The 21348-nt window shown below is 32.9% G+C and overlaps 1 protein-coding gene across 1 annotated transcript; it reads right to left on the bottom strand.

Annotated features, from left to right (window-relative positions):
* Positions 1–767: 767 nt before the first annotated feature.
* LOC128998428 (uncharacterized) lies at positions 768–17873 on the bottom strand. Its single transcript, XM_054424552.1, has 6 exons — positions 17764–17873; positions 9193–9285; positions 8414–8564; positions 4762–4904; positions 2599–2748; positions 768–1509 (listed from the first exon to the last, which is right to left on the bottom strand). The coding sequence occupies exons 1-6, from the start codon at positions 17849–17851 to the stop codon at positions 1346–1348; spliced, it is 789 nt and encodes a 262-aa protein (XP_054280527.1). The 5' UTR covers positions 17852–17873; the 3' UTR covers positions 768–1345.
* Positions 17874–21348: the final 3475 nt, after the last annotated feature.

The raw sequence follows: 21348 nt of genomic DNA, 5'->3' as shown, positions 1-21348 counted from the left end.
GTTAAGATTAAAATCCATATTTAAACCCGGTGTGAAGAAATTTGTTCAGGACCATTTGATTTTTCTAAAGCCATGTCTAGAAATAGCTCAAACGCTATTAACCTTGAAAGAAACGACCATTTTAGTTAGCATTCGTCACTCCGATGAATCGTAGTCTTTTCAATGACACATAAATAGTAAAAATCGATTATGTAGGCCGGGCGAAAAGGGGATTTTACAGAGAAAACTATTACAGTATTGTATTAATTATCATAGAAGATAAGTACAGTAGTTGTTTTTGTCTTAAACTTGGCCCCTAAGTAACAAAACGTTTGATTTTTGATAACTTTTTCTTGGCAGTGAAATTAATGTTTAAACATAAATATTGAACCTATATAGCTGACAAAAAAGGCAGTTCTAATCAGCTGTTTTGATCCAACAGACCAACTTGTCAAATAAACGTTCATTCATATAAATAATACGCATTTGAAACAATGATACATGGAAACGGGGTTTTGCTTGGCTAATGGGTAAGCACTTTTTTCTATGCTGTCCAATGTGACGTCATAAAAAATTAAAGCCATCAACCAAAACACCTGATCACAGGTTATTATTTATTATTATTATAATATATTATAATATATCAGTTGATTATTATAATATATGACCTACGAATGATTATTGCAAAATGTTGTCGAATTCTTATTCCGTTCTTTCTATTCGGTATCCAAAAGTAGTGCTGCATATTATATGTTTAGTGGTTAAGTAAATAATTAGATAAAACACAGTTAACAAATACAAAGTTTGCTTTAATATTAATCGTGTTGTACATGTGTGTAACTAAATCTAGTGCCTCCAAAGACAGTTTCATAGCAAGTAATAATGATGTATTGAGTGCCCGGTAAAGGTACATTATTACAATTGATTATAGTTTGTATGTACCTACATTAATCTGTTTGTTGAATCACAAAGGACATGCCTTTTGTACTGGTTGTTTAGTATTACCACTAACCAAGTGTATATTTAAATAACAATTTTACACAATGCATTTTTATCAACTACTAAGGCCGTCGTAATCGTCAGGTATGTACGTTAAATTTTTTTAAGTGTTTAGTATATGTAAATTTTTTTGTTCAATGTTATTACGTGTACATAGAAAAAAAAAACACAGAGTCGACATTGTAATACACTTTCATCCTTATAAATAACGACGTAATTGATTACTTTTATCCAGTTATACAAGCAAACAAAAATATACACGAACTACTGTTTAAATAATCTTAATTTAATGTTGATTTTTCATACATATCATGTGAAAATGCTATCGAGCGTGTTATTTAAGTCTTAAAACATCTGTCTGACACATCTAGGGGTTGGGTGTCAGGGGAAACAGCTGATCGTAAGGAATCTTGTGGAATATCTTGTTGATCAGCTGGCGGCCGACTTTGTCGAAGGTTTCCACTGTGTATGGCAACATCTCATCATACAACACCCGCCAGAATCTATTGACGAAGGCGATTGTCACTGCACCTGGAACAGGCATTTACACATTACAGTTCATTCTAAGCTATAGAATCACATCATGACTAAGTATTTCGGAGTACGTTATAATTGTCTACTATTTAATAATATCTTGTGTTACAGCGTGAAAAAAACATCCTAACATCGATCTCTTAAATATGAAAGATTACACTGTCCTGAAGATAGACATACATACACGATTACTTTATCAGTAAAGAAGGGTTTAAAAATGGGTGCAGCGTCGGCTAACATGTCACTGGTGTTGGCCTTTTGGAATAACGTACATAAACAAAATGGTATCAGCAAACTGACACATACTTTCTCACATGTACGTGTCTACAACCCTTATGATTAATAAGTGGTAGAAATAAGGGAAAACTACAAACAATTGTCATTAATATGGAATCTAATTTTTGTCAGAATTGGTGGTTGTATCTTTTATTAGAGTTGAAAGGACCATAAAATAAATTTTAATCGATGTGGTTCAAACAGTTTTTGTGAAAATCCGATTTTTCGATATTTTATGGGTTTTATTGGTAAAATCGCCAATAAAAAATTCAAAACTTCATATTAACGAAAAAATCTGAGATATAACAAAGATGAGTATCCTACACACAAAATTTCATGAAAATCAGACCACAGGTGAAGTTTATGTACACATTCATCTACTCATCACTCACACAGGCATCACTTTAAAAACACTTTTATGGGTTCAGGAGGATCCAAAACAGATATTTCCACCCAAAACTAAAACTCGAAAATGTCAACGAAAACAATACTTTCCCCATATACAGTAAAAGGGCCCCGATTTGTCTACTCCTTTAATCTATGCTTATACGTGAAACATTACTAATGCGCGATGCTCTTATTATAATATGTGGAGTAATTACTAACAAATGCTCACTTTAACCATTTTTGGCCATACCAATATACAGTGCCCGTACTAACGTGTAGTATACTAACATGTTAAGCACTCATGAATGAGTAAACCCCCCTTTTAATGCGTGAAGCACTTACTAATGCATACACTCATACTAATGCATGAAACAATTATTAATGGGTGATGCTTTTACTAAATATTGGTGCAATTTCACTTACTAAGTTCTGGGTTGCCCTTGAAGAGGTTGTTGGCGTGGACTTTGAGCCCCTGGACCTCTGGGTTGACCTCGAACCTGTCAATCCTCATGAAGACTTGTCCATCTTCCTCCACAGGAGCTCCAGTCAGCTTCCACGTCCCGCTCACTCCATCTGCAAAAAACGAAAGTATTTTTCACAAACAAAAAGCAATGAAACATTATTAAGCTTTTTTGATGATAACCAACTAAGGACTATACTATTCACATATAAACTTTCGTTTTGCTAAACTAAACTACTAATAATCTAATTATATCTATTTTAAGTAAATTGTATGAAGGACCATTTAAAAATGTTATTAAAAGATTGTAATATTTTTATCCCTCAGGCAAAAATCTGTAATATTTATACAACCGAAATGCTTGTTTTATTTTATTTATTATATTTATTTTATATTTATTATTTTATTTATTATATGTTTTATTTTATTTATTGGGTTCAGAATGCAATGTACAATTCCTAAGAATTGATTTTAAAATGCTATTACCCACACATATAATTCTGACTAACCGAGACTTTACAATAAACAGTGCGTGGAACACTTACTAAGCCTAATCTTTTAGCTTAGGAGCTTATTGGCTTAAATAAGCTATCGTAGCTATAGTAACTCGAACAAGCAAGAAAACAAACCATGGGTGGTTTGGGAACTAAGTGGAATGTCCGCATCTAATTATCAAACGCATTTAATACTCAATTTACAGCTAAACCATGTCAACTTGGGTGAAAATCAAAATGTGCTTTCATCGCATTCATCAAATGATTTCATAACTGTTAAGTACTTCCTATGCAAATAAAATAACGAAAAAAATCTAGTTGGAGGTTTGAGTAATATAGTTTAAATAAAGAGAGATTCATAGAACACTGTTAAATGGTGAATATATTTCTTGAATATTTTGATACAATCTTTGACAATATCAATTACGATTAATTATGTTTTCAAGTGGACTGTGAATGACGTACAATTATTGGTTTGACTAGGCAAATGTTGAATATCATGCAAATATCATCGTAAGTGATAAACATGTTTCGTAATTATCCGACCATCAAAATGTATTATTGCCATTATTATCCATCATTATGATCATTGACATACTTGCAGTAAGTGACTACCTAATCTCAGTTTCGTCGTTACATTGTGTCCAGGAGTGCCAGTTGCCTAAAAACTTTGACGAGGGTCATTTTCAGACTGAGGCTTGGCGGTGCGAGTGCCAGCCAGGTATCAGTGGCTGGTTCCACGGTACGGTGGGTATGGGGATGGAATAAAAGATCGACCAGGGGGGGCAGGATGAGCAAAACTTGTTTGAGGGATAAAATGAAACTGTTATAACCTAACCTAGCCAAACTTATTATGGAAAAATCGAATGAAGGTTTACTAATCGAATCTATATTAATCGAATAGATATTTTCAATCGAAATTAGGGTAGCCCAGTTAAGAAACTGTACCCGGTCACCGTTACAGTCTGCTCACTACACCCCCTTTCACTAATACCCATCCCCTGAATCACTCTTACGCTCTAAGGAGTCAACTGGCACTCGGGCCTATCTGACGGGTTTGACAGTTTATGACCCCACGGCAAGAAATAGCATGGCACTCGCTCCGCTTCCCCTTGTTTACCACTCACAATAACACCAAAAGAGATACTGTTGGCATAAACATAACCGGCGTGTGGAAATAGTATGAAAATAAATCATAATCAAATGAAGAGGAATGTCCAACTTCACTTTCCTAAACCCGAAATTCCGCAAATCACCGTTCTTAGAGAAAATGATCCGACAGTAAAAAATGTATTGCGTTACAAACCCCTAATTTACAAAGTTTTAAAAATGTCCTCCTCTAGACATTGTTTTAGTTTTAAAATAAGTATTAGTTCATAGAAGAAGCAATACAATCCTTAAATTTACTTTTTAGGTTTATTATTTCGGAGCCGTCAATCTCAGAGAAGCCCGGCTCACTTCACTCGAATGCTGATAAACCCAGCTATGCTTCTCCCTAGAGCCAATTTTTTATTTCCTATAGGCAGCATGGTACTTATACTTTATCTTTAGTATATTTACTCGTAGATATTTTATTCTCTACGGCATGCCTACCAAATGTGTTACTGTATAAATTCCCTGTGGTATACTCACCCATAGATATGTTGTACTTGTCGTCGCCGGTGATGGGGATGTCGCCGACATGGCCCTGCATGCTGTACAACCCTGCAGTCCTCATCTTGGGTATGAAGAAGTCTATCTCCATTAGGAAACGAGTAGGATCATTAGCTACAGACCTGGAGAACAAGCAAGGTATACATTAGTTATTCTTGTTTTATTAATATGTTTATATATTTTTTGTTGCCAATGACGTATAAAATATTTCAGTGTACAAATGAACAAATGACCAGAAAACAAATCACAGAGTCCCATTTATATAGTTTTTCATAAAGGCAATTTCTTCGTTCTGTAAATTAATTAAGATACTGTATAAGAGTCTTGTTGAAATATGCTTTTCAGATAGGTTCCTACAAATATTATTAAACTATATTGATTTTGTGATTGTCAATCGGACCTCGTCGACACGTTTTGTAAACTTAGCAAGACTATGCTGGGCTGCTGTGTAATCTTGAATATTTAGGCTATCTGAATTTCAACATTAGAGAAGAAATGGTATTATGGACCCCATATATGTAATGCAAGTGCTTGTACTAATGTACACGAAGCAAAATTTAAAAATTGTGTTCATAAAATCATCTTTAAGCCGCTTCAGAGCGTAATCTTTCGTGCAGATTGTGGGCAGGCCAAGAGAAAGCCTTAAAGTTGAATCAACTCTCGTTTTAGAACCTGATTGCTTGTATGCAAAGGATAAAAGAAATTATGATTAGCTTACATTTATAATAAACTTATTTTTATAAAGAAGGTTAGTGCTAGCTAATATCGCAATTGTCTATTGAAGCAAGTAATAGAAACTCTTCGAAATTCAAGTGACACAATCAACCCGTCAAAACCATAGACAAGTGAAAGCTATTATGAAATCTTTGTGCAATATCTTAGTGGAATCTGCCGCTTATGCTGGTTTAGATTCGGTTGTCATTTGTATGATTTGTTGTTTAGGACTATTTTTGTCTAAAACATCCATTTTTCGAGTTGTTCCTTCATGAACCTGGGCTTGTATGAATAACATAAGAGTGAATGAGTTCTTGAGGCTGCTTCCACAAGGCAGTCAAAAATAAAAATGTTATATACTAAATTGTTTTTAAATCTGACGGGGAAATTAAAATGTTTACAATTAGAACAAAAAAGTGAAACTCTGATCAAAAGTTTTACATAAAAATGTAAAACTTCACCCGTTCCCGGAGTTGGATTCAACTGCTTCTCAACTCATATATCTAATTATTTACAAGTTTTATTGAAATGCCGATAATTTTCACATAAATCCTATGACAGTTTGACCCTTTGGCTTATATGAATCCTAAAGAGATCAAGTACGGTAGTAGTATGAAGACTGCAGTAACAACTACTCCAACATATAACATAGTAGAACCTCGATAACAAGACCCTCGATAACAAGACCCTCGATAACAAGTCACCCTTATTACAAGGGTCATTTTCAAATCCCCTTAAAATTATTTTACCCCTAAACACATGTTATTGTAAACCTCGATAAGAAGTCAACCTTGATAACAAGTCTTATTTTATAATCCCTATGAGCGTCTTGTTATCAAGGTTCTACTGTAACAAAAACACCTTTATTGTCTATCTAAAAGCCTAGTTATTTTATAATTATTTTTAATATAGATATTTGTCCCTACAATATTTATAACGATTTTGAACTAATCAACACAACGTACGAAATTGTATCTAGTGTAAAAGGGAAAAGTGACACAATTTTAATAATAAATAATGTAATGGTGCAAAAATATCTATTATCCAACTTTATTTTGAGATTAAATAAAATATAGCTGTTTGCTGTATGTAATCGCTGTATACTCCTCAATTATGTATTGCTCAAAATCGATCAGGGTTTTTTTCTAATAGGTTTTAGCGAATTTCCCTATAGGGAAGTAGCTATTACCGTAGGTGGCACGGTAAGACCTAGACCCGGGACCGATTTACTTTTTCATTTTGATGTCCCCAGAGGCCAAAAACACCATTCGTTCAAATTTTTATATATGTGTGTATATATATATATACAGGGTGTCTCACGAGAGGTGTCTCAAATTGATTACGGAAAAACGGCTTAACGTAAAAGGATGAAATGAAATTATTTCCCGCTAAATTTACCCCAAGGAATAACGTAAAAATATTTTTAACTTTTTCCCAATACATGCAGAAATTTCAAAACTTTAACCATTATTATCTTTGAAACGGTTAGGTTTATGAAAAAAAATTACAAGAATAAAATTGTCTTAAAATTACATTTTCTACCAGAATACATCATGAAATACAGGGCATTCCATAAGAAAAATCAAAGTTGGCGGCCATATTGGAAAAATGGCGGCTAAAATAATTTTTTTGACTTGACTACAATTTTTTAAATAAAAAATCCAAGGCACTTACCATTTAACTTTTTTTGATATCTCTTATAGTTTTCGAATAAAACGGCTGGCACACTTATATCAATCACCCTGTATAAAAGTATTTTTGTTCGATTGTTAGTAACGGAGAAAATTAAAAAAATTTTAAATTTAAAATTCCCATGTTATTCTTATGGAGAATATTGTCAAATGTTGTAGTTTGCTTGTTTATGGATATATTTTGATCAAACTTGGCAAATTTATTTATTTTGTACTAAGCTATCAATATTTTACTCAAAAACACACTTTATTAGTTTCCTTGTAGCAGCAAACCTAGGTACTCGTTAAACCTAATGTTATTAAAATATATTTAACTGAAAATCAATTCAGAAAAATGGAAATTCGCTTAGTCGGTAGGTTTGCTGCGGCGGGGGTATTTGTTATTTGATGAGATCGTTCCACTATGGTGATCGTTCAACACCTTTCGATATTTCTACAGAATTTGTTACTTAGGGAGGTTCCTAATTGGTCTAGTTAATTTTGTTAATAAATTGTTCATGTTAAATTGTTGCTCTACGCAAATACAAATGTTCATTGCAAATACATTGCATCTATTTATTTGAAAGCACCTTACAGAGCAGAAAAATTGTACAGGGTGTTTTTTTTTTTTATTTTTTAACGCAACCCCAATATCACTATACTGGACGACACTTTTTAAGGACAAAACAAGCTAATATTGTTGATATCCCTGTTTTATTTACTTCATCTCAATCGCAAATCAGCTAAAATGCATTGCTGCATAGTTATCGATGAGTTTTAGTGTTATTGGGCATTTATTGTAAATAAGACTCAACATGGTGTTTTCGTACGCTCAAAGAGTATGTATTGTACATAAAAAGTAAATCATTGGTTTTATGCCAAGATATGTTTGAAATTAAGTTTCCATGTGTTATTCCAGTCCCTAAAAATCAACTATTTACAGAATTGTCAATAGTGTAAGGAAATATGATTCGTAAAAAACTACATTTTAGCTTGCAAAAGTACAAATAAAATTACGATAAATTCTCAATAACACCAAACCTCATAGATATCTATGTAAAAATATCTATGTAATCATATTAGCTTATCGACAATGCAGTAATTAGTAAAGAAAAAAGGGATACCAACATATGAGTTTGTTTTGTCGTTAAAAAGTGTCTCACGGTAATTATTTGGGTTGCGTTTGGAAACAAAAACTCCCGTATATGCAAACCCTTCCTCCTTTATTTGATTTTCAAGTCATATACCTGACATCCACGATCTTTAGCTTGCCGATGCCTCTGGTGATGGTGTCCCTCAGGGTTACTCTTCCTCCGATGGTGTTGGCGTCGTAGGACATGATCATCTCTGGTACCTTCAAGGGGTCGATGCTCTCTAACTCCAGTTCAGGAATCCCCACTGGAATATTGAACAATACTCAAACATAAATAAAAAAATACTTCGATTATGCAATAAACTTCTAGCATGTGACAAAAGGGAGGTAGCGGTACTTTGATGCTATACCGACCACACCGGTAAATCTACTCACAAATAAGATTTTAATTAGTTTAAATAACAAAATCTTCCTAACCTAACCATACTTAGGATAGGTAAGTTTGTAATTATTAGGTGAGGCCGGTATAATACCATAGTACCGAGATAGAATCCTAAATTTTCAAAAAAATAATATGCCCACCTTTTATTCTTTTTTCCAACTATTTATTTTATTTTTATTTTCTTCTTTGGGACACACTAAATCAGTTGAATGACATTGTTGTCAAAAGGTTTATCATTAATCTTATTAGATTAGCTGTGCTGCTATAAAGTTCGTCGGTATTTTAATTGTGCATTTACAATTAAAACTACTAAACTACTAAAAAACTACGAAGTACATAGTAGTTTACTATGTAAACTACTAGTTTACTTTCACAAACAATATTTTTAGTTGGAACGATGGAGTGGTCAAAAAATGAAACTCCGACAGTTTCATTGATGACAACCTGTAATTATCCCCTTGAAATTGATTAAATTTCAATAGTATTCTCACCTTTCGACAACTTTGGGATGAGCCCTTGCAGTGCTCGCTTGATACAGCTGTTGAACTCGGGAGAGTCCCTGTAACATGGTTCCGTGAAGGTAGCTGAAACAATTGTATATCTCTGTAATAACTTACAAAATCAGCTGGCTCATGTTTTAGATGAGTAGTAGACACGTAGAAAGATTTATCTTTAAATACTTAATATTTAAAGATGAAACGAAACAATATCGACACAACTACTATGACTGTAATTCTTGCTGGTGTGCTGCAAGAATTGTTTGCGATTTGCTTTTGATTTAAGACGCTTTAGCACATCACACCTTTCTACATCGAATCAAAAATATTAAAGTTGAACGATCAGAGGTTACTTAAAATCACCTTGTTAGCATTTAAAATTTAAAAAAATAGATTGCCAAATAGTTTGAACGTGACTTCAGCTTAGCCGAAGGTAGTTTGAGGAGTTCACGCACTGCATCTTTCGTGTTGCATTCAATCATAGAAGTGCAGCATGACAGGGCATTCGTTGTAACTGCCTGCCGTCTTTGGAACAATCAACTTTATCCATTAAAATGCTTGATAGTCGTCCTCGGTTCGTGGTGGCAATCAAAAAAATTGCTGGTGCGTCTTAAGACTGTTTTGGTGCTTGCGTAATTGCTAACTGAGTGACTGAGTGTGTGAGTGATTTTGTTAGTTAAGTTTTATTGTTTTTAGAAGTATTTATTATTGGTAAATAATGTTTTCTATATATTGTGTATTTTATGTTTATATGTATACAGGTTAAGTGTAAGAAAGGGCCATGTGGCGCTAACTTTTCCTGTTGAAACAAAGGATTTTCATTTCATTCATTCCATTTCAACATTGACAGTCTGCATTAAGTAGTATCAATGAGGTTGATGAAGCTTTTTCGTTAAAACTAGGTACTAGAATTTAAAATATTTTTACGAAATCGGGCCTTGATTGATACTACCGTGTTGGCACGGATAACCGGTCGTATGAACGATCATAGTCGGTCGTCGACACTAGATTGCGACACAAGTCGTCGCGACCGGCCGCCCGGGACAGGCAGAGTATTCCTTGATTAGAAATTTGGTTTTTAAATCAAATGGAATTCCAACAAGGTACATAAAGCCTACGGCACAGACAAGCTCGGGACGCACATTAAGAATAGTTTTAAATGAACACAAAATGACTGAAACAGAGTTATCTCGTCTAAATCTGACTAATTATCAAATTCACTCCTCATTTTCCAGGAAATTTGCAGGAGGTGGTGGTGTTGTTATCCTTTGTAGAAATGATATAAAACTATTAACTTTTCTGTAGAGAATGTAATATGTGAGAAGGAATTTGAATGCTGCTTAGCAGAATATAGATTTAATAAGTTTCAGTTTTTGCTGGTTGCTGTTTACCGTTCCCCCAGCACTAAAATTTGCATTTTTCTTGAGAAACTTAATTATTTATTGACTTTATTGATAAAAAGATTTAAAAATATTGTAGTAGTTGGAGATATTAATATAAATGTTCTGGATGTGACAGAAAGTTGTAAGCTTCTTGATGTACTTGAAATGTTCAGCATGAGATATTTGGTTAACTTCCCTACGCGCATTGCATGTTCATCAGAGACTGCATTGGACAACGTTCTCACCAATATTACAGATTATAAGCTAAAAGTAGATGGTATTAATACACAAATTTCTGACCATGATGGATTGTTGGTATTTATTGAATGTGATAATGTCAAGGATGTAAATTCAAGTAAAAGTAAACTAAATGAACATATATTAAGAGATGCTAGGGATTTTTCTAAGGATAATTTAGACTTGTTTGTAAAATTAGTGAGTAAAGAAAATTGGTTGCATGTTTATATGGCTACAGTCGAAGAAAAGTATTCTGTTTTTTATAATATTTTTAAGTTCTATTTTGATCAATGTTTCCCTAAATTTAAAAAACGCTGTAAAATCAAATACAACAATTGGATTTCACAAGAGTTAAAAAATGAAAAATCAAAGATTATTAGACTGAGTAAGACAGCTCGGGCTTGTAATGATAAAGATCTTTATGATAAGGTTAAGAGATTAAATAAGGAGTTCAGAAAGAAAATTATACATGCCAAAAGACAGTTTTACGCTAAAAAGGTTAGTAATGCTGGAAATGTATGTAAAGCTACTTGGAAATTACTTAATGCTGAAATCTCAAATAAGAAAAAGAATGTTAGCAATATTGAAATAGATTTTGATGGAATCTTGTACAGAGACCCTAAAGAGATAAGTTGTATTTTTAATGACTTTTTTAATAGCTATGTTAATTCATCAATTATTTCTCAGCTAGCTCAAAATGATAGTTTGCATGGGGGTGAGACTTGTCCAAGCTTTCAGTGTCCTCCAACGGCTAAATTTAAATTGAATGCTGTATGTGATAATGATATATTAAGTATTCTAAACTCTTTTGATAATAAACTAACTATCAACCGGTTACGATGAAATACCCATGACAGTATTAAAATAAGCTGGCAAACAATTGGTCAAACCACTTGTTCATATAATAAATTCCTCTTTCTTGAGTGGAATTTTCCCTGAAAAATTAAAAGTTGCCAAAGTTAGTCCTCTCTATAAAAATGGAGATCCAAAAAATATAACAAATTATCGACCATATCTTTACTGTCATCATTTTCTAAATTATATGAAAAAGTTGTTTATAACCAATTAGTAACTTATCTAGAAGAAAACCATTTGCATGATGATGAACAACATGGATTCAGACCAGGTAGATCTGTTATAACTGCAGCAGTAGATTTTATCGATTCAATAATAAACTCAGTGGATAAAGGGGATAAAACAGTGGGCATATTTTTGGACCTGACTAAGGCCTTTGACAGTGTCTCACACCAGCTTCTTTTGGGGAAGATCCAAGATTTGGGTGCCGACAGCAGGTCATTGAAGTGGTTTCGATCCTATTTAACTCAGAGATCTCAGTATGTTGAAATGAAGCAATTAAAAAATAACGTTTTTTCAACCTCCTGCTCAAAGTTATCTATTATTCAACATGGGGTCCCACAGGGTTCGATTTTAGGACCTGTTTTATTTCTTTGTTACATCAAAGGAATGCCCGGGTCATTTCAAAACAATATATTTAATAAAATAAGTTTGTATGCAGACGATGCAAGTTTAAAAGTAAGCAGTACATCTGTTTCCGGTTTGGAATGTAACTCTTTGAATTGCCTAAAATCAATAGATGCTTTCTTAAACTATCATCAATTACTTTTAAATTCCAGTAAAACCAACTTTATGGTATTTTCAACAGGTAAACAAAAAAATCCAATTGATCCAGTGATTAATTTTAAAAATTCTAATCTTAATCAAGTTACTACAACTAAATTTTTGGGCTTAGTAGTTGATGAAAATCTTTCATGGAACTCCCATGTTGACCATGTTGTCAGCAAAATCACATCTGGAATTTATGCAATTTATAGAATGTCTAAATTTTGTTCAGCAGATATTTTGAAAAAGCTTTATTTTGCTTTCATTGAATCCGCAATATCATTTGGCATAAGAAAAATTTGGACAGAATTTTAATTTTGCAGAAAAGAGCAATAAGACTAATGTTGAATTTAAACTGGGATGTTTCCGTACGTGATCATTTCTTAGCCATGGGTATAATGACTGTGTACGGCATTTATGTTTTTCATACCGTTCTTTTAACTAAAAATCTTTTGTCTGAAAGTATGTTACCTAAACTAGGGGATAATCACGAATATGGCACCCGGCATAGAAACAAAATTGCTGTTGGTGCCCATAGATTGGAATTTTATAACAAAAAACCGTCATGTGCTGGAAGAAAGTTTTTGGAAGGGCTTCCAGAGGGGTTGAGGAAAATTGATGATAGTAAAAAATTTAAATCCCAGCTTAAAATATACTTAACACAAAAAGTACTGTATAATTTTGATGAACTGTACAGCTGATATTATGTTGTAAGTTTAAGTAGTTTTAAGAATTTTGACGCCATTCAATGTACATACTTGTATGATTTATGAATAAAGTTATTTTAAATTCAATTCAATTCAATTCAATTCAATTCAATTCTTCAGTCCTAGAAGTCATTCATGCGGTTGCCTTGGTTCCTACACATTTGGGTCTTGATCACACCCTGCCAAGATTATTCACATAGGACAGTTCACACTAATGACTAGTGTGGTTATTCAGTTCATAAGACGCCGTAATAGTATATTACGTTACTAGTCCTGAAAATTGGATTTTACCGGACGAGTGTGGTCGTTCCCGTGCGAGACGAAGCCGAGTGAGGGATTACCATACGAGTCCGGTAAACACATTTTGGACGAGTGACGTACGATATTTTACGCCATACAACAATAAAACCACTGTACAAATCTTTATTCCCACCGACTAAAAGGATTAACAATCAAATCACTACTCATAACCTCTAAGAAAGGTTATGTTTTTGTTTATAACCACTCATAACCAAATATAATCATCTGGCTGGTGTCCGGTAAAAACTCATTACAGCACAGTAGTACGTAATGAAACCCCATTTGATTAATCTGATGGCTAACAGCTGTTTTTTGGACTCAATCCTTGCATGGAAAGTTCGTTAAACCATTGTAGGGTGGTGTAAACATTTACGCCACACTACACTGTTTTGACGAACTTCCCAAATTTAATTGTTGATTGGAGCAATTAGTGTTTGGAACAATGTTTCGTTGGATCACTGTCAGTGGCATTGAGAAGTTATAAACTAAAACATAACCTCTCTTTAGAAGTTATGAGTAGTGATTTTAGTAATTAAAACACTGTCGTACTAGTAGTGTACGCAACTCGCTAAACGAATGCAGTCAATTGTGGAAAGTGGTCTGGGAAATATGGAGAAAGTGTTGGTTTTCAAAGTGATTGACACCACAACAATGATGTAAATATTACTGCCCAAAAGCTATTGCAACTTTTGTAGTTTTCTCCATAACGTATCATACATCATAAGGGTTTTTGACACTGGAAAAGATTATGTGTTAGATTGCTGAGTAGTTTTGCTAATCCAAATCACAAAACAACACTCATCTATAGCCTCGCCTACTTTGACACTAACTAGCTATTCTTGCAACAACAGGTCAACAGAGAACAGACAAGACTGGAATGCTAATGTTGTTTAGTGTTGCCTGTTGCTAACAACTCACCAACACATGAGGATAGTCTACTACTTGAGTTAAACAAATAGTTACTAACTACTTCCAATGTAAACAGCTGCTTTGATATGAGCAACAATTGATGTTCAACTGTTATTTCAGCTTATATATTCATAACACATATTCAAACTACATGAAAAAGGCTGTGAATCGTTGCTGATATTGGTCAGAGAGTGTTGTAATCCTGATCATGTGAAATTTCGAGTTATTTTTGGTGTTTGTATTGAAAAATCGACTTTTCATGAATTTGTTGTATATAATAAATGTTTAAACATCATGAAGGGCTGTTCTAATCATTGTAGTTATTGTTTGGGGGTCGAAGAATGTCATCTAACGTTTCCCTATTTTTTCTTTACCTGTATAACTTTAAATTAGATTCATCAAACTTTGATATTCTTCAGACATTAGACATATCCATAGTTATATTATATAATTTAAGTCTTACAAAATAAATGAACATCCTCACCACAGCAAACCTGCAAACTTAGCTAATTTTTCATTTTCTTGATTGAATTTCCACTCAAAAATCTTTTTACATACATTACTTTTATGAATTAGAACGGATTGTGTTTTTGGCCTCTGGAGACTTCAAAGCAAAAAAAAGTAAATCGGTCAGGAGACTAGATCGGACTATGAGACATACAGCAATAGCATTATTCCATATACGGGAAGTTCGCCAAAACGAACTAAACTAAAAAGCTTACTCTTTCCACGTCTTTAATGGTGCTCTTCCATTCGGATTGCGGCATATCCTACAGTTTAGACAAAAATTTCGAATCTTTCGATTGAGAAACCTTTTTTAGAGTAGATTCCTACCAAATCTAATTTTAACTAGCATTATAGTAAAATTTAATAATTCAAATATTAAATAATTCTTATATTTATGTTTGAGCATGACTATGCATGTATACCATGACCATGTATGCATTTCATGGTTTTCAGTGCAATAATGAATATATGATTCGGTTTCATAGTGATTTTTATTGGTTGACCTATGAAAGGAGTCATGATTAGGTATAAGTGGTACTGTCGGATATGTATCTGATACTTAAGCCGATTACATGGTTTGTTATATTATATTTATTAATTGAAGCAGGCATTACAATGAAATTACATTTAATATTAACCATCCAAGGCAAATCATGGATAACAACAACGCTGCATCTTAGAGTAGTAACATTATTGTGGAAATTATTTGTCAATATACAATGTGTCTTGTGGTGACGAGAAGTTATTAATATGGCGTCAACTAGCTTTTGTTGGTATCAATTATCGAGGTAATAATTTAAATTAAATGGCATTTCATCTGTTGTGTAGAACATTATTCCACTTCATGTTGTTCATGTTTACATTGTTCCAGCAGAGTTGGCATGTGGGATGATTTAAATAAAAAATGGCATTGCGTTGTGAGATATCTCATTATTGACTTTCTATTATGATACCGAGTGAAATAGCTTTCACCCTTATTTATTGTGTTGATGATTAAATGAGAGTCAGTTGTGGTGATAAGGTTATTTTTATGTATCGAATACGGGTGTATCGCGCCCATTGACAACTGACACGGGGAGACTCCCGCTCTGCTAAGGGTTATAAACAAGTGTTCAATTATTATATCTTGAACCACGTGGAGAATTTCCCTTATTGTTTATGATTGTGGAACGAATGTGGTAATTAAATATTCACCTCTAAAATATGTATTGACACATAGCAAGTTAGCATGTACACCTCCAACAAGTTACAATAATGATTGATATAATGTATCTTCCAACTTTATCCAGCTGAAATCCTAGAAATTCAAAGATGAGCCGCTTCTTTAATGTCTAATATTATTTACAATTATGTGGTATTTAAATCAATGTAATTAAAATAAATTACCAACTCATCAGAGGTAGCAGGTAAGAAGGAAAGGATGTGTTTTACGCGAGGTGAAGTTTGTAACCTGCAAGTACTAATCAAACTTGTTTGTTTGCAAAAATACAAAATAATTGGGAAAATATTTTAATAAATATTTAATAAATAGTTTTAATATTTTAATTAGTTTGAATATTTTAAAAAATTAAAATATTTTAAAATAATATTTTTAATACTTTATATATAGGTCTATGTAAATATTTAAATAAATATGTTAATATTTTATAATGGTGGGGTTTTTTTTAGAAAAGGCTAATCGATGTATTCATTTATACCCATTCGGAAAATATGATTGTTTAATATTAGATTTAATTACTACTATGTCAAATGGTGATTTCCATTAGTATTGTTTTCGCCACTAATAGGATGTACAACAAGAATAGCAAATAGTTAAGTAATTATGAACAATTACAGAGTTACATTTGTCATTCGAAAGTGCTAAGAATTCGTTATTTGGTATTTCATATCATTCTGATTTACTCTGTTATAAGTTGTTTTACAGCTTTGTGACATAGAATCCATCGAAAACGTGCAAGTTGATCGTGTATTAATTTTTAGTTAAACCAGTTTTTTTTTGTTTTGGTGAATTTCCCTACAGGGAAGTAGCTATTACCGTAGGTGGCACGGTAAGACATAGGCCCGGGACCGAATTACTTTTTCATTTTGATGTCCCCATATGGCAAAAACACCATCCATTCAAACTTTTATATATGTTATATACGTTTTAGCGAAGATCCCTTAAAAGGAGTAAGCTATTGCCGTCTCACGTTCAGACCTGGATCCAGAACCAATTTATGTTTTCCTTTTGATGTCTCAGAGGCCAAAAACACCATCCATTCATTTTCGCATATCTATCTTTGTATGTGTGTGTGTGCCCGATAACGTGATAACATGAGTACAAATAATCAGATTTTGATTAAATTTGGTACAAACGTCTTTGTACATTTATTGGAACAAGTTCGCAAACCATCGGACTGTGGGAACGGGGTTTATGGGGGTGAATATAGGTTTTCCCATTTTTTTACCCTCAAAACATTAAATTTCACTATATTTTCTAAAGAAGCTAAAAAAACAAATAATTTTGGATATTGAAGCGTTATTGTAGGCTACAATAATAGGTTACTAAGGAAATTAAAAACCACTTTTAATTTAAATTTCCATATTATTTTAACGGAAATTAAATCAACTTTTATAGCTTGTTTATTAATGGAAATATTTTTATCAAATTTGGGAAATATATTTATTTTATTCTAAACGAAAAATTTCACTACAAACCCTCTTTATCGCCTCCCATGTAGCAGCAAACCTAAGTACTCTTTAAATATAATGTTACATAAATTTGGAATAAATCTGACATGATGACTTATTCGAGAGAAAATCCATTCAGGAAAAAGGAAATTTGCTCAGTTTGCAGATTTTAACGTGGTTGGTTGGCAATTTTATATACATTTTTAGTTGTTTTTGTGTTTTTAAATACTTACGGACTTGTATGTTGCCCTTGATGACCGCGCTAAGGGCCGGGGCCCCGACTAGGGCCAGCAGGGCTAACACAGCTGATACAACACTCATCTCTGATACACACTGAGGCGCCGCGAAAGTGACTGTGGCTTTATACCAGCAGGACCCACTGGAAACCCGCTAGCCCACTTTCTGTACCATACCCGCCTCATCATTCATATCACGTTGCTTGCACTTCGTCATGGCTGGAGGATACAAAACAACAACAAATGAAAACTCTTGTTTGTTGAATATATTGGCGTAAATCTTGCATAATGTTTACGGATGACTTTCCTTGTGAAGTAGTTGTATTTTCAAGTTAGATAAGTAAAGATAATGATCTTATAGAAATGACGTTCACTTGATGTCTGATTATGAAATGCAAACATATATAGGGTATATATGTTGTATAGCTTAACTGTGCCATCATTGGTTTTAGAAACTATTTTATTTAGAAAAAAAATTTAAATGGAGGACTTTACCTAGTTTTTTTTAATGAAAATATACAAATAATGTTTTTAATATGGCAACTTGATAATGTCTTATACACTAAAAGAATCAAAACGGCAGATCGCTAAGAATATACGCCTAAACACTGATACATTATATTTGGAGAAGTAATTTAGCACGATTTGGTCCATATTTTAAGTACCAATTTACAAAAATTACTTTTTTATTTAGGACCTTTAAAATATCACGTTTTGGGTCTTTTTCAGAAGAGGGACTCCACTATTTAAACTGTGAAAAACCAGGTTATGTGATTTTTGAGTTTTTTGTGATTATTTCTGTTCGGTAAAAAAAACGCGTGAGTAGAGCTATAAACCTAACCTAACCTAAACTGTGGTTATTACAGTTTAAAAAGTGGCGACCCTCTTCTGAAAAAGACCCCAACTTTTTCATTAAATTATTAAGAAACATAATGTGTATTAGTGATTTTGGCCAGGTAAATAGCCAATGGGTAGTATTTATAAATAGGCATTTACCCTAGGCCTAGGTAAATATTCAAAATTGTGGGTATTTATAAAATGTATGAACACTAGCAGTGTTTTGCGTAGTTAATTTTATTTGTAATGTAAAAACTAATAGAAAAATATGGTCATTTGTTGGTTAGAAGATATAGTTTGCAATATATGGTGGGTGATCCAACAATAAAAAATCTGGGAAAATACCTACACGATAAAAAGTAAGTTAAATGATGTCAAAGTTGTAATTTATGATAATACTTAACAGTAGATTTTTACATATTTCCTGAATTTACCAATTGTACCAGATTACCGTACAAAAATAATTATGTTTACTCTCCTAATACAAAAATTGTTATTTACTCGATATATGTGCTACGTTTTAGTAGATAAGCGAGTTTACTTAAATAATATAATGAAGGTGAGGTGGATAATGAATGTAAAATACTGTACAAGCAAATAATCTTGGTATAAAAGGTAGGCCTAATTTCAGAAATATTTTCATCATTGCCTAGCTTAGCCTATGTATCTGAACAATGTCACTCACAAAAGATTTTCTAAAACGTTATTGTCCTCAATGTTCAAATTTATACATGGACTTTGGTCTTAAGTTTCGGATATGGATGTGCCAATAGTACCACTAATAGTCAAGTTGAAAATGAGTTAATAAAACAACTCTATAACAATCCATTTTCCCAAAAAATATCATCATCATATACGGATACAGTTTTGATATTCTACTTGTATGAGTTTTTTTTAATGTTAGGCCCACCCATAAAAATAACATTTTAGTGATAATTGTACATATGATTAGCATTATATAAGTTAATTTTATAATAAAATGTTAATATTGAATATAAAACACACCTCCATATGTTATTTAATAACAAAATAAACAAATCTTATGCGCTGCTAAATAATAAAAAGTACCTGAGTATTTATGAAAAAGGTTATTTACCCGTGTAAATAAATATCTTGGGTATTTAACCATAGGTATAAATACTTGGGTATTTAACACCTCTAGCAACAGGTGTAATACCACGATACCCCCTTCTACAGCAGTGAATGCAATGGAAAACTATAATATATTAATCTAACAAACTTTATTGAAATTATTATCACTTCTTATTGACCAATGTGTATGGCTACTAATTCGTTAACTCGGCAATTGTAGAATCTTTTTACGATTAATGCCATATTACTGGGCTAAATAATAATTTTACCAACAAACTCAGAGCATGAAATGTTTATAATCATAAATAGAATAAATAAATTTAAATTATTATTATAACTCCAAGTGATTTTATAATTTTTAAAACAATAATTTTTTGTAGGTTCAAAAGTGGCTTTCAAAAATTCTGATCGGATGTATTGTATATGAATTAATCCCTAACCAATTATTTGATTTTATTTAAGGGGTTTAGGTTTGGTTTTTGTTTTACTACAATACAGTTCTCTGTGTGGGGTTTTAATTGTGATTTACCAACTTCGGGAGGATTTGTGTATTAATTTTGGTACATTTTTGGTACGTTCTCACCTAGGGAAGGAGTCAGTTTCCAGATCCCGAAATGTCGTGAAGACTTTGTTTTTTACTATTCGTCATGATTAATATCAGAAATAATCTCTTTAAAACGCCAAGCCCTTTATCAGTCTTTTAGCGAATTTCCCATATAAGGAATAAGCTATTACCGTGGTACACATGGTAAGACCTGGACCCGGGACCGATTTACTTTATCGTTTTGAGGTCTCTAGAGGACAAAAACACCATCCGTTCAAATTCGTATATATAAATATATATGTGTGTGTCCGTTAGCACGATAACTCAAGCAAAAATGGTCCGATTTTGATTAAATTTGGTATAAACGTGTAAACCTACATTTATTCGAACGAGTTCAGATTCTAAATATTAACATTTTACAAAAAACAAAAAAAAACACTTATTTACCATTCCTGTTGCAGCAAACCTAAGTACTCGTTAAACTAATGCTATTTAAATAGAGAATAAATGTGATATTTTTAAAGAGACATTTTAAAGTAAATCCAATCAGGCAAATTGAAATTCGCTTAGTCTGCAGGTTTGCTGCGGCGGGGGTATTTTAGTTGTGCTAGATGTTTCAGCCTGTAACTGTAATTTACACATCACTTCAGGCTATACCTAGAGGGTTGCGGCATTATCACATGGATGAATTTAATTGGTTATTGGCGGGATTTAAACCCGGGGCCTCTGGGACCGAAGCCCCACGCTCCACTAGACCAGCTCGCTTTCCATATGAACCTTACGTTTACGTTGTTAGTGTATGGGTAATGTTAAGTTTGAAAATTTCAAATAGATCGATTGTACCTATGTATTTCACGTTCCCTTTACTGTAATTCGATAAGCTGCGCTATTTACTGTATTTTAATTCTCACTTTTAGTTTAGTCAGTTCTTTACACTTTCACACTGTATATCACATGTTTTTTCTATATCTTTACTGTGAAACATATGCAAAACTCAAAAGCTAACAAACCTAATACATCATAGTATTAACTATTTTTACAAGGTTTTTGTTTGCAAAAAGTGCCGAAAATGTCGAAACACTTCCATCTCCTCGGTTTTAATCGTCGAT

The sequence above is a fragment of the Macrosteles quadrilineatus genome, unplaced genomic scaffold, assembly GCF_028750875.1.
Source record: "Macrosteles quadrilineatus isolate MER2022 unplaced genomic scaffold, UCM_ALF_1.0 Scaffold_7__1_contigs__length_78375512, whole genome shotgun sequence".
Lineage (NCBI taxonomy): Eukaryota > Metazoa > Arthropoda > Insecta > Hemiptera > Cicadellidae > Macrosteles > Macrosteles quadrilineatus.
This window is presented reverse-complemented; position numbering and strand designations above follow the sequence as displayed.

Excerpts from the sequence above, each read along its gene's own strand:
- LOC128998428 (XM_054424552.1), bottom strand. The coding sequence starts at position 17,851 with ATGAGTGTTGTATCAGCTGTGTTAGCCCTGCTGGCCCTAGTCGGGGCC. Across the intron at positions 2,749-4,761 it reads CAAGTACAACATATCTATGG|ATGGAGTGAGCGGGACGTGG; the intron begins GTGAGTATACCA and ends CGTTTTTTGCAG. Across the intron at positions 1,510-2,598 it reads CAAGGGCAACCCAGAACTTA|GTGCAGTGACAATCGCCTTC; the intron begins GTAAGTGAAATT and ends TGCCTGTTCCAG.